Below are 12,396 nucleotides of genomic sequence, written 5' to 3' on the forward strand. Positions count from 1 at the left end.
ACTGGATGGAACATAGTTTTAGTCAAACTATCTTTTTCTTTGTTCCTGGAAATAGTTTCTGCAACTCAGGTCGATGATGTATAAAACATTATTATTTAAGACAATCAAAAGTAAATGTACTATAATTGAGGAAACTTTGTCCTGTTGTCTGGTGCCCCCTCGTGGTAAAACAGTGGAACTAAGTATATGAAAAAGAATGAGGTGAACTACTGTATGAACACTCCATTAATAATAATAATAAAAAAAGAGCTATAACAATGATTTTTTTTAGCGTTTTCATTGGATGGGCAATGCCCCCCCCAACCCACCTGTAGACACGCCCCTGGAAGCAGCGGACAGGTAAAGACGACGTTATAAATAACAACAGGAGACAAAAAAAGGTACTTTAAAATACTATTATTATTATTTATGGTACTTTTTTTCTCACAAGTGTTTTTTTTTTTGCAGTTACAAAAAAAAAAAAAGGTAAAGCAACTTCTCTTCTCTCTCAAGTCAATACGTTTCCAGTTGGTTTAGAAAACTGCTGTTATAATACAAGAATACACAACATATGTACAAAACTTAACAAACATCAACAGTTCAGGGAGAAACAGCAGGAGTCATGTGACGACAGATAAACAGAGGAAATGAATAAAGCCGAGTGTAAAACTGTGAAACTGTGAATGAACATTAAACTGGAAGGAAAAAAACCTAAAACATAAAAACACTTCCTCTTCTGAAATCCAAGAGTCTCGTTGAGCTGCAGCGGGTTTTTTAGTTTTCTTTTAACTTGAAGCTCAAGAGACTTTGGTCGAATCACAAATCATGAGACGTCACAGGAGGTGAGAGCAGAAGGTTAACAAATAATTAACCTGAACGACATCAATCTGTCAATGAATCTTTGTTTTTTTAATCTGATTATTGAGTTTTTGTCGATTTAAAATCAAGTTTTAAAGGAACAGTTTGACACTTTGGGATTAAATTTTTTTTTTTCTCTCTTTTCTGCCAAGAAGCTAACAGCAAGTTAGCTTAGCATAAAGATCATTAAAAAACTGGAGGGAAACAGCAGCTTGAGACTGAGCTCTGATCGGATCAATCAATTAATAGTTGATCAAAATAATGTATTTCCAATCCCAGTAAATTTTAATTATGATATTAAATATTTGGGGGTTTTGGATTGTTGTTCAGAAAAAAAAAACATTCAGCAATATTTTGTTGTTTTGCTAACATCACCTTTTAGCAATCGTGAATTGTAGGCTAATGAACATTTTCCATTGTTTTGTTTCTCTTCAAGTTTTATCCAACAAATTGAATAATTGAGAGATTGATGATTGATAACATTGGCATCATTTGTGAGCTTTGGTTTAAACTTTTAACACCGGCTAACTGTTTCCCCCTCAGTCTTTATGCTAAGCTAAGCTAAGCTAAGCTAAGCTAACAGGCTCAAGGATGTAGCTTCATATTTAGCTTACTAAGGTTTTTTCCTCCTTTTTCAGCATTAGTTTCCAGTGAATATGAACTTCAGGATTCAGAGTTCGGGGCAAAAAATTCTGGATAAAAAAAATAAAAAATTAACAAAATAAAAAACTTTAAAACTTCGCCCTGGAACAAGCTCAAAAAAACAAAATATACAGTAAACTCTGACTCTCCTCGGTCTTTTCTTTCTCTTCTCTTTCCAGTCGTTTCACACCTTTCATTATATATACACACACATCGTTATACAATATAAACACAAGTGTCTTCTGTACATAACAATCATCACACAACAGTGACCGTATAAGGAGCCGGTGGAGTGTCAAACTCAACACAGTGAAAACACGTTACAGTAACGAGGACTAAACACAACGCTGATACGACGATATGATGCGGGATAATACAGGATATGTAGTTTGTGATGCAGCCAGTGACGGTTAATTAATAAATGGTCACAGAACGGACTTTAGTGTTGTTAACGGACACTTTTCTTAGTGTGAAGCACCGATAAAAACAAAAACTAAACATTAACAAAGTTTCTCCTTTTGATTCTCTGAACCTGGAGATTTAAATACAAAACAAACGAATGAATAAAAAAAATAAAAAAATAAGCAGCGTCTTAATGAGACATTCATCGAGCGAAGATGTCTTTGGCAACAACGTAGTGATGATACTGTAACAACAAGGCAGGAGTTCAGTTTCAGTTTTTACAGTACGTGGTGTGTTCAGGCACGACGTGTGGCGGCGGCGGCGGCGGTGATGCGTTCACTTGCACTTGGGTTTCTTCAGCTTCAGCTTCTTCCTGCTGGATCAAACTTTCTTTTTCTTCTTCAAAGTGTCCGACGCTGGACTTGTGCTTCTTCTTCAAGTCAAACTCTTCATATCTACGTCTCTGTTTCAGTTTGGACATTCATGGTTTGACGGATACAGACGTTCACACTGCATGTTCGAACTGAATTTGGCTCTTCGCTTTGTTCCTCGTCTTCAAACGGAGTCATAATACAGTAAATGGTCCTCACTCCTCCTCCTCCTCCTCTTTCTTCTCCTCCTTCTCTTCAGTAATGTCCGTATCCCATCCCCAGACCCAGACCCAGACCGAGGCCCAGACCCAGACTCTCCCTCAGCCCCCTCAGCTGCTCCTCTCCCAGTCGGATCTTGTCCTCCAGCTGCCGCTGCTCCACCAGCAGAGCCGCCTTCATCTTCACAAAGTGACTGAGAGAGAAAGATAAAGAGAAACCGTCAGACCACACGTCTCCTCCTCCTAACATTTTCATTTCCACAATCTGATTAGCTCATTGAGTGCCATTGACGTATATTTACGTACAATGAAAAAACATGTGAAATGAAATTTTCAGATGTCTTGCATGTTTTTGAAGCCAAAATTAAAACGGATAAATCACTGTTTCTCTCTTTCACAAAAATGCATCTTTTTCAGCTTTCTAGAAAAAAAGTGATCCCGTTCGGATTCAATTTTTCAAATCGATGTTTACGTTTACATTTATTATTTTTATTCTTATAAGTTCAGTTCAGTAAACTTTATTATCAATCACACAATGTAACTGACAGTGACACAGGGGATCAAAATTACGTTTCCCCAAACACCAAATGTGCAATTAAATTAAAAAAAAAAAACTTCGACATACATTTACCACACATATACGACATAAAAGTGGACACAGACATTACGATATAAAACTATTTATTGTCTTAATTGCAGTATCTCTCTATCCGATTGATCTATCTATACATTATACATATTTATCTTTTTTACTTTACCTTATTATTACCTTATTTTATTTTTATTCTATTTTAATTAAACCATTCTTATTTCATTTTATCCAATATAAATATACAATAAGTATTATCTATTTTATCTCATTTTATTTACTTATCCCAATTGCAAACAATTGAGTGTAAGATAGCGTTTCCTCAATGCCTCTAAATCTGTGTTTTGAAATTCTTGTGTGAATGTACATGTGTCTCCTACATTCATCGTTTTTATCGTGTAAAGCACTTTGACCCTGATTGATTTATGACACAGTTTTATTCGGATCAATATTTATTCCCATTTTATTCCTATTATTTGTGTAACTTGGTTAGTTGTTGGTTGTCGGTCTGTGTGTGTGGTACCTACCTGTAGTCTCGGTGTTGCTCTGGCGACAGGCAGCGGGCCAGCACCCGGCTGACGGCCTGCTCTCTGCGGTCCACGTGGTCCTTCAGGTCCTGGGCCTCAGACAGCTGCCGCATGAGCTGACGCTTCTTCTCCAGCAGAGGGAGCTGCAGGACGGAGAGAGAGAGGAAACATGAGCCGATGTGTTCTTCACAACATCTGAACTTTATTCTCTTTATATGAACGAACGAATTAATGAACGAGGACCAGAGTCAACGTCATCAATGAAACAAATAAACTAAAATAAACACAGTTAAAACAACCAGATCCCCAGGAGGGAAGAAAGAAGAGGAAACGATACCGAGCTTCACAGGAGTCGATCAAAGATTCATTAAACAAACTATCCTGTCTTCTTCTCCAGGCTTTGGAAATAAAACTAGTCGTCTTAAACACATTTATATTATACAACCATTCCAGTTTCCAGAATATTTCAGGATTTTGTGTCTATAGATACTTTGTACACTGCAAAAACTCAAAATCTTTCCAAGAATATTTGTCTTATTTCTTGTCCAAATGTCTAATTTCTCATCAAAACTAATCTCTTTTCACTTAAAATAAGACTCATCACCTAAAAATGAACTTGTTTTGAGATAATTTTCATTTGTTTCAAACAAATTTTCACTTGAAATAAGTAGAAAAATCTGCCAGTGAAAGCAAGTTTTTTTTGTGTGCTTGTAATAAGAAAGAAAAACGTGCTCCACTATCAGATTTTTCTACTTATTTCAAGTGAAAATATGCTTGAAAGAAGTAAAACGTGTCTAAAAACAAGCTACTTTTTAAATGTGATGAGTCTTATTTTAAGTATAATGAGATTAGTTTTGACTAGAAATGACATTTTCACTAGAAATAAGACAAATATTCTTGGTAAGATTTTGCAGTTTTTGCAGTGTACCGTACAGAAGGAAACGGAGCTCAGTTTCCACTTCATCTAAAACTCACACATTTCACATCTTCTGTTTCCCTCAGAAAACCAGATCAAACATCTTTGACTTCTCTATAGACGTTGATGTAACAGATAAATATCTTCCTCCTCCTCCTCCTCCTCGTCCTCACCCTCTCGTGATGCTCCGTCTCGGGGTCCAGCGTGTCCAGAGTCGTCTCCACCCTCAGCAGACGTCCCGACAGCGACAGCATCAGACTCACCACCTTGTCCAGGTCGCCGATGAACATGCGGAACTTGTCGACCTCGTTGGGTTTACACACCGACACCACCATCGTCTCCACCTGCCGACAGGGCGGAGGGGGGAGACGAGGTTAGAGCCACAACGGATATGAAGTGAAATATTTATGAATGAATGAATGAGTAAATAAATAAGAGAGAGTTTAGCTCCTCCCCCCTCACCTCCTCCCCCAGCTGGGCGTTGGCTCGGATGTCGTCCTGGAGACCGCGCTGAGCTTCTCTCAACACACCCAGCTTCTTACGCAGGCTCTCCATCAGCTGCTTCTGTGGGAGGAGCAGGAGAGCAGGGTTATTATAGTTCACTAAGACTTAAACTACCAGTGAAAAAATAATTTGGTTAACTAAAATAAAAATAAAAATGACAATTTTTCCAAAAACAAGAACTACACTGCAAAAACTGCAAGAATATTTGTCTTATTTCTAGTCAAAACTAATCTCATTATACTTAAAATGAGTCTCATCACATAAAAAGTAGCTTTTTACTTCTTTCAAGCCTTTTTTTAAAACTTGAAATAAGTAGAAAAATCTGATAGTGGAGCAAGTTTTTCTTCCTTATTACAAGCACAAAAAACTTGCTTCACTGGCAGATTTTTCTTCTTATTTCAAGTGAATATTTGTTTGAAACAAGTGGAAATTATCATTAATTATTATTATATTATTAACAAGTTAATTTTTAGGTGATGAGTCTTATTTTAAAGGAAAAGTGATTAGTTTGGACTAGAAATGAGACATTTTGAAAAGAAATAAGACAAATATTCTTGGAAAGATGTTGAGTTTTTGCAGCGTAAATAAAAACTACAACGAACAACGCAGATAACATCATTTTAGTTCTAGTTTTCTTAGAGACGTCTAAAGCTGCAGGAAGAAAACACCACAGCTCAATACGGGACAACAGGTAGATAAGAGTGAATGTAACCTGATGAGGACTGATGGGAACATTATGGGATGGATGCAACCGGAAGGGGAAAAGTTAATCTTCAGAGGTCTGACAGAGGCTTTCTCCTAAAACCTGAAAAACTAAAACTAAAACACTTGTTTAACTCACTAAAACTAAACTGAGATAAAAAATAAAAAAATCAAACTAAATAAAAATAAAAACTAATGAAAATCTTAAAACTTTAGTAGTAGGAGGAGGTGTAAGAGGAGGTGAAGCTGCGTCACCTTGTACGTGAGCTGGTCGTCGTCGTCTCTCTCTCGGAGGTCGGAGGTCAGATCCTTCATCTGCGTGAGGAGCTGAGCTTTGGCTGCAGATGTGCTGTAGTAGGAGGAACAGCTGGAGCTGGCACCGGAGCGCCTGGAGGAGGAGGAGGAGGAGAAGAGGAGGAGAAGAGGAGTTTATTTAATTTACAGAGAGAGACACAACAACAACACATGAATAAACAAATAAGAGACAAAGTGATGAACGAGGAGGAAAACAAAAACATCTGTAACTGAGGATATGAAGCCGTTTTTTCTTTGATCGTCTGAACTTTTTGTTTGGAAACGACAACACATCTGACACCAGAGTCAACAAACAAGAAACAAACAAACAAACAAGAAGCTAACAAATAGGAAAGAAAGACAGACAGAAAGAAAGAAAGAAAGAAAGAAAGAAAGAAAGACAGAAAGAAAGAAAGACAGAAAGAAAGAAAGAAAGAAATAAGAAACAATCAAGAAGCAAACAAACAAGAAGCAAACAAATGAACAAGAAACAAACTAACTAACAAGAAACAAACAAACAAATAAGGAACAAACAACTAAACCAGCAGACTGACCGGTCCAGAGAGTCGGTGTTGTGCTCCAGGCTCCAGGCTCCTCTCCAGCTCTCTCTGCCCGCCTCCCCCTCACCGCTCTGGGGGAACAGCTCCTCCAGACTCAGCCTCTCCCGGCTCAGCTCCGGCTCCTCCTCCTCCACCGAGCCGCTCGCCGCTCTCGTCCGACCCGCCGGCGACGCCTCGGCCTCGGACGCCTCCGAGTCGGTCGGCGGTAAGGTGTCGATGTCCGTCTCCAGGACGGTGACCGGCAGCGCGAAGCACGGCAGCTCGCTGGTGATGGGCTCGGCCTCGGTGGGCAGCTCCTCCTCCTGGAAGTCGTCGATGTCGGTCTCCATGGGAACGTCCAGGTCGGCCTCCAGGCTGTGGGCCGGGCTCGGGCTCAGGGTCTCCGACTCCGTCTGCTGCTGCTGCTGCTGCTGCTGCTCAGAGTCCATGGTGAAGTACGACTCTGGAGGTAAAACGCCTCCGTTCTCCACAGCGGGAGGCAGCGCCGCGTCGCTATGAACTCTGGGAGACGGAGTTCTCTCCCACTCGGCTCCCGGCCGCAGGTTGAACTGCTGCTTGTGAAGCTTCACAGGGTTCGCTCTGTCCTGGTCCTGGTACGCCTCAGAGTAACTGAGACAGAGAGACGGAGACACAGAGATTAAAGAGTTTTCATCAAATCTTTTTTTTTTTAAGTATATTTTTGGGCTTTTTTGCCTTTATTTTGATAGCACATTGAGATAGACAGGAAAGGGGGAGGCAGAGAGACAAAAGAAAGAAAAGAAAAAGAAAAAGAAGGAAAAGAAAAAAGAAAGAAAAGACAAAAAAGAAAGAGAAGTAAAAGAAAGAAAAAAAGAAAGAAAGGAAAAAGAACAGAAAAAGAAAAGAAAAACTAGAAAATTTCCTCTGGGAAATTTTGAGAGGGCCACGGGAGCTACGGCTGGTTTTGCCATCTCTGTCAACATGGGAATCAAACCAACGATCTTAAGACAGAGCTGATCAGACACATGATCATCTTTCTATAAGCACTGATATGGAGGAGCTGTAACCACATTAGGTTAACTGTGTGTGTGTGTATAATCACATGAAGTTACCTGTGTGTGTTGGAGTGTGTGTGTCTGTGTCTGTAACTGTAATCACATGAAGCTGGTCCTAGAGTCTGTGTGTGTGTGTGTGTGTGTGTGTGTGTGTGTGACTGACTTGACACATAGTTAGTTAGTAGCTGCATCCTGTGTCAGTCTGATTTAGCTGTGTCTGTGTTTATAAACATTTAAACGAGCGCCAGGTGGATTGTTTATGAAGTTAACGAGCTCTGGCCTGAGAATCAGAAGTTACCATGGCAACTTGAGGTGGTTGCCAATGACGATAGGTAACGTCAAGAAAAAGAGCGATTTTCTGCCTCTGCACTGGTCTCGCAAAAGGCTTACTGTGACAAAAACGGTAACTCCTATCAGAACAAAACACAGATCAACGGTGCTGTAAGGAGTTCCTGAAAAATTTGGTACGATTTGGTGTTTCTACAGTAAATATTTTGGAGACGCTGGCAGTTTTAAAACATCAGTCCGTTCTGCTTCTCTCAGAAAATCTTTGTATTGGAGTCAATGAGGAGCAGAGACAGACGTGGCCGCACTTAGAGGCTGATAATTTAAATTATGTAAGTCTCTCTGATATTTTGAGCACATGGTGAGAGACAGAACAAATTTGTCTACAATTTTCTGAAAAAATTATGTGTGTAGAGTGTAAATTGTGGCCGGGCTGAGTGTGAAAAGAGAAAAAATCTGGAGTTTTTCTGGGCTTTCTCCCACTCTAACCGATGATGTCACGCACTCTGACACGAACATTCCGTCCAATACACACCCATTATAATCTCATAATTTCTCCAAAAATGATCATGGTCATTGATCAGGGATTGATCAAAAACTATAATACCTATCAAAACGTGGAGTAATACGACAATACACAAGACTTGTGTCTACTGTTTAAAGTTCAAATGAAGTCTCTAGGTGAAAGTATGCCTGAGCAGTAGACGTTTGTTAAACTCCAATGATTGGTCTTTTTCGCTCTTTTTTTCTTTTTTCGCCCGTCCCATTGACTTCAATGCAAAATTTTGCGCAGTTTTTCACGACTTACATCTGTTGAGAAAAGTAATAGCATACCGATTTGCCCGGGCACTGGTCCCTGCAGCTATTTCATAGCTGTAGGGACCAGTGCCCAGTGCGATGGCCCGTGGCCCTAAAAACACAAGAAGACAAGACAAGAAAAAGAAAGAAAAGAAAAGAAAAAAGAAAGAAAGGAAGAAAAGACAAGAGAGGTAACATCAGTTATAAACTCACCTGTTGGATTCAGGAGGAGGAGGAGTCGACTCCTCCCGCTCCCTCGGCGGCGGAGCCACCGGCCTGAAGCCGCGTCTGGAGAACATGGGGCTGGGAGGAGCCACGGTGAAGAGCTGCTGCTCCTGGAGCGGAGCCTGGCTCTGGGAGGAGGAGGAGGCGTGGTGGGCGTAGCGCTGCTCCTCCCGGGTGGAGGAGGAGGAGGCGTGGTGGGCGTGGCGCTGCTCCTCCTGGGTGGAGGAGGAGGAGGAGGCGTGGGGGCAGGTGCAGCGGCGGCAGCTCTCCGCCACCTCCTGGCGCTCCGGCGGGAGGCTGTAGGAGCGCTGCCTGGACGTGTCGGCCGCGGGGACGTATGAGGAGGAGTAGGGAGGCGCGGGGTGAGGGGAGGAGGAGGAGGAGGAGGTGGGGGAGGAGGAGGAGGAGGGGAACAGGGTGTGGTGCGACGCCCGTCTGCGGTGGAACTGCTCCCACTTCGGCGGCGGCGGTCTCGGCGGCGGCGGCGTCTTCTTCCTGCTCTGCCTGATGATGCTGCTGCTCCTCGCCGTCGCTGCTCCTCCTCCCCCTCCCTCCTCCACCTCGCTCAGCGTCTGGCTGGTCGCCATGGAGATGGACGGAGACCAGCGGTGGCTGCCGCCGCCGTCGTCGAAGCGGAGGTCGTTCTCCGACATGGCGCGACCTCGCAGCGCCAGAGGAGCCGGCGGCGGCGGGGCGGAGGCGTAGCCGTTGCGGTCGCTGCCGCCCCATCGGCCGTGGTGGTGGTGGAGGAGGTGCTGATGATGCGGCGGCGAGGAGGCATCAGGTGGTCGGGACTCACGTCTCCAGCTGGGGTAGTCTCTATGACAACAACAAGTAAACAATGTGTTCAATACAATGTTTTTATAAATAACTTTATTGGTTATTTAGTCGTTAAGATAAAAAAAAGTTCAATGTTTTCTGACCGGGTTGCCAGGTTTGGCATCATTGTGTTTATACAGAAACTGAATCTGGCAACCCATGAGTGTGTTTATCAATACATCTGTGTTTGCACAACTGTTTCATTCATTATTGATCCATTATTGGGATCGTAAAATGATAAGAATTATAAAAATCAAGATGGCTTCTCCAGATTGTTAAAATATTCAAATTAGAGAAGCACAAAATGGAAATGTTTGGTTTTATTGCTGAATTAGCTAAATAACTGATTAAGAAAACAGGCCCTGATCAACAAACAGTGTGTTTATTAGATGTAGTAGATGTGTGGCTCCTGTTTTCAGTTTTTAAACTAAGCTAGGCTAACTAAAGCCTGACTTAAGCTTTGACTCACTATTACTAACTATTGTCATTAACAGACACTGAATCTGGCAACCCACGATACATCCATATACTGTAAGAGCCTGGAGTGTGGTTATAATTATATTTCTGTTTGCACCACCTAAATATTTCTTTCATTCATTATTTATTTATTTATTTTTAAGTATATTTTTTCGGCTTTTTGCCTTTATTTGATAGTGATGACAGTAGAGATAGACAGGAAATGGGGAGGCAGAGAGAGGGGGAATGACACGCAGGGAAGGTCTGCCCGACGCGGGATTCGAACCGGGGACGCCTGCGGCGAGGACTGTAGCCTCTACATGGGGCGGCCGCTCTACCCACTGCGCCACGCACCGCCCCTCTTTCATTCATTATTGATTAATTTTTGGATTCATAAAAAGTATTTCCAGTCTTTATCCTAAGCTAGGCTAACTAAATCCTGACTTTAGCTTACCGACTCTTAATCTACCAAACAGTTCTTCCAATATTACTCTGGTAAATACTCACGGAATTAAAGAAATCCCAATAATAAAATGGTTTGGTCACAAAACTTTCATTGTGTTTGGAGTAAATCTGATTTAATTGAACGCCACACGTAAAATACCCATAATTCTCGGGGAGGAAACAGTTATAAACCTGGCTGTAGTTTGTACATTCACTGGTCCTGGTGCTGCTGAGTCGGGTGTTTCAGAGCCGCCGTGATGGATGTCGGTGGAGAAAGTGGTTAAATTACAGCTTGTGTTTCCTTTTTTTTGTTTTTTTTTTTCAGGTCAGATGTGAGCGGAGGCCTCTTTACAAGCCATGCGTGTCCTGAAACAGCCCCCGCACCCCATCGACCCACCCCCTGCACTGCTAACCTACAGGACTCACCAGCCCGACCACATATCATTATGGTCACATTTTAAGCATGGATGATTGCCCTGCACACTTAGAGCTCATTACAGTCAAATCACAGCCAGCCATGACGGAGAGGGATTTCCTGCTGCCAGTGGCACAATGGGCCGGCCCCACCTCACGTCCCCGGAGACTCACTTAGAGACAATCAAGAGACGAGCGTGTGCGTTCGTCAGGGTTTGTATATTTAAAAAAAATCTACAGGATAATCAAAAGTCGGACAGAAGATGTTTATACCAACGCGTGCCTCTGCGTTTTTGCACAGGAAGTGGCTCACCTCTCGGTCAGGCTGTACTTCCTGTTGAGCTTGGTCGTCGTTTCCTGTTGCCGGGCGGGATACGTCTGTGGAAGAGATTTAAAGGCGGGTTAATAACGGCAAAGGAATGAAGGAAGGCTTCAATCTGGTTGGTCAGCACACACACACACACACACACACATAAACTGGAGGGAAGAGGGTGTGTGTGTGCCTCCACCCTGCAGTGACTTCAGTGGTGATAAGGCCGACGGGTGGAGACCAGACCAACTACAACTCTGCAAAATATCAGTGTCTTTAAAGACTAAGGATCATTCTCATGGTCATAACAAAAACCCCAAAATATTAGATTTAAGAAAATACAGCAAAGAGAAACTGGGGTCAGTTCATTTTTCGGGGCATTTTTGCTTAAAACATCAATTAACTCACATTTTTACATGTCATTTTTAATACAATCTGGTTGTGTTTGTATTTTAGTCGATGCTACACTTCACCTTCTTTCAATCAACTCTTCGCAAAAGGATATTTTGTATATTTCACGATTTAAATTGTAATTTCAAACAAATCTACATCATAATTTCTTAAAGCAGAAGTAAGTGGTCCGGTCGTTTTCGCTAATGCTGCGTTCCAGGCAGGCTTTTGAAATCGTAAATTACAGCTTCAAGTCACAACTTACGACTTTGTAGCGTTTCAGGCAACCCACTCGTGTTTTTCCGACCTGTTTTACCGGTGAAAGTCACTATAACGGCCACTCGTAACTTCCGACCGGTGAACTCGTATCAGATCGAACTGGTACGACTTCACGGTCGGAAAAATACGAGTTTCCTTGAACGCACCATAACAGTCCTCGTCCCTACGTCGCCACATTCACGGCGTCCCTTGGCTGCACACACAGCCCTGCATGCCGTTCTCTCTCCTCATTGGATAAAAACTGTAGGATACGATAAATGTTTTCTCCTCGGCTCAGAGCAGAGCAGAGTGACTGACAGACCCGTGTTTCAGACCAAACACTCTATGTGATTGCTGTCGGAAGATATAACTATTTAAGACTTATATTAACACAAATATATCACTTACTTCTGCTTTAAAAA

General features: G+C 42.1%; 1 protein-coding gene across 1 annotated transcript in view; it reads right to left on the minus strand.

Annotated features, from left to right (window-relative positions):
• Positions 1-2,506: 2,506 nt before the first annotated feature.
• Positions 2,507-12,396, minus strand: part of shroom4 (shroom family member 4) — an 80,954-nt gene continuing 71,064 nt past the window's right edge. The window contains exons 5-12 of the mRNA XM_085806477.1: positions 11,330-11,394; positions 8,872-9,702; positions 6,557-7,171; positions 5,964-6,096; positions 4,965-5,066; positions 4,676-4,846; positions 3,587-3,729; positions 2,507-2,664 (exon numbers count right to left, since the gene is read on the minus strand). Of these exons, the coding sequence (XP_085662603.1) occupies positions 2,508-2,664; positions 3,587-3,729; positions 4,676-4,846; positions 4,965-5,066; positions 5,964-6,096; positions 6,557-7,171; positions 8,872-9,702; positions 11,330-11,394 (2,217 nt within the window). The 3' untranslated portion in view covers position 2,507. The remainder of the gene's footprint in view (positions 2,665-3,586; positions 3,730-4,675; positions 4,847-4,964; positions 5,067-5,963; positions 6,097-6,556; positions 7,172-8,871; positions 9,703-11,329; positions 11,395-12,396) is intronic.

Source organism: Trachurus japonicus, chromosome 18, assembly GCF_045865225.1.
Source record: "Trachurus japonicus isolate A0001 chromosome 18, Traja_1.0".
NCBI lineage: Eukaryota > Metazoa > Chordata > Actinopteri > Carangiformes > Carangidae > Trachurus > Trachurus japonicus.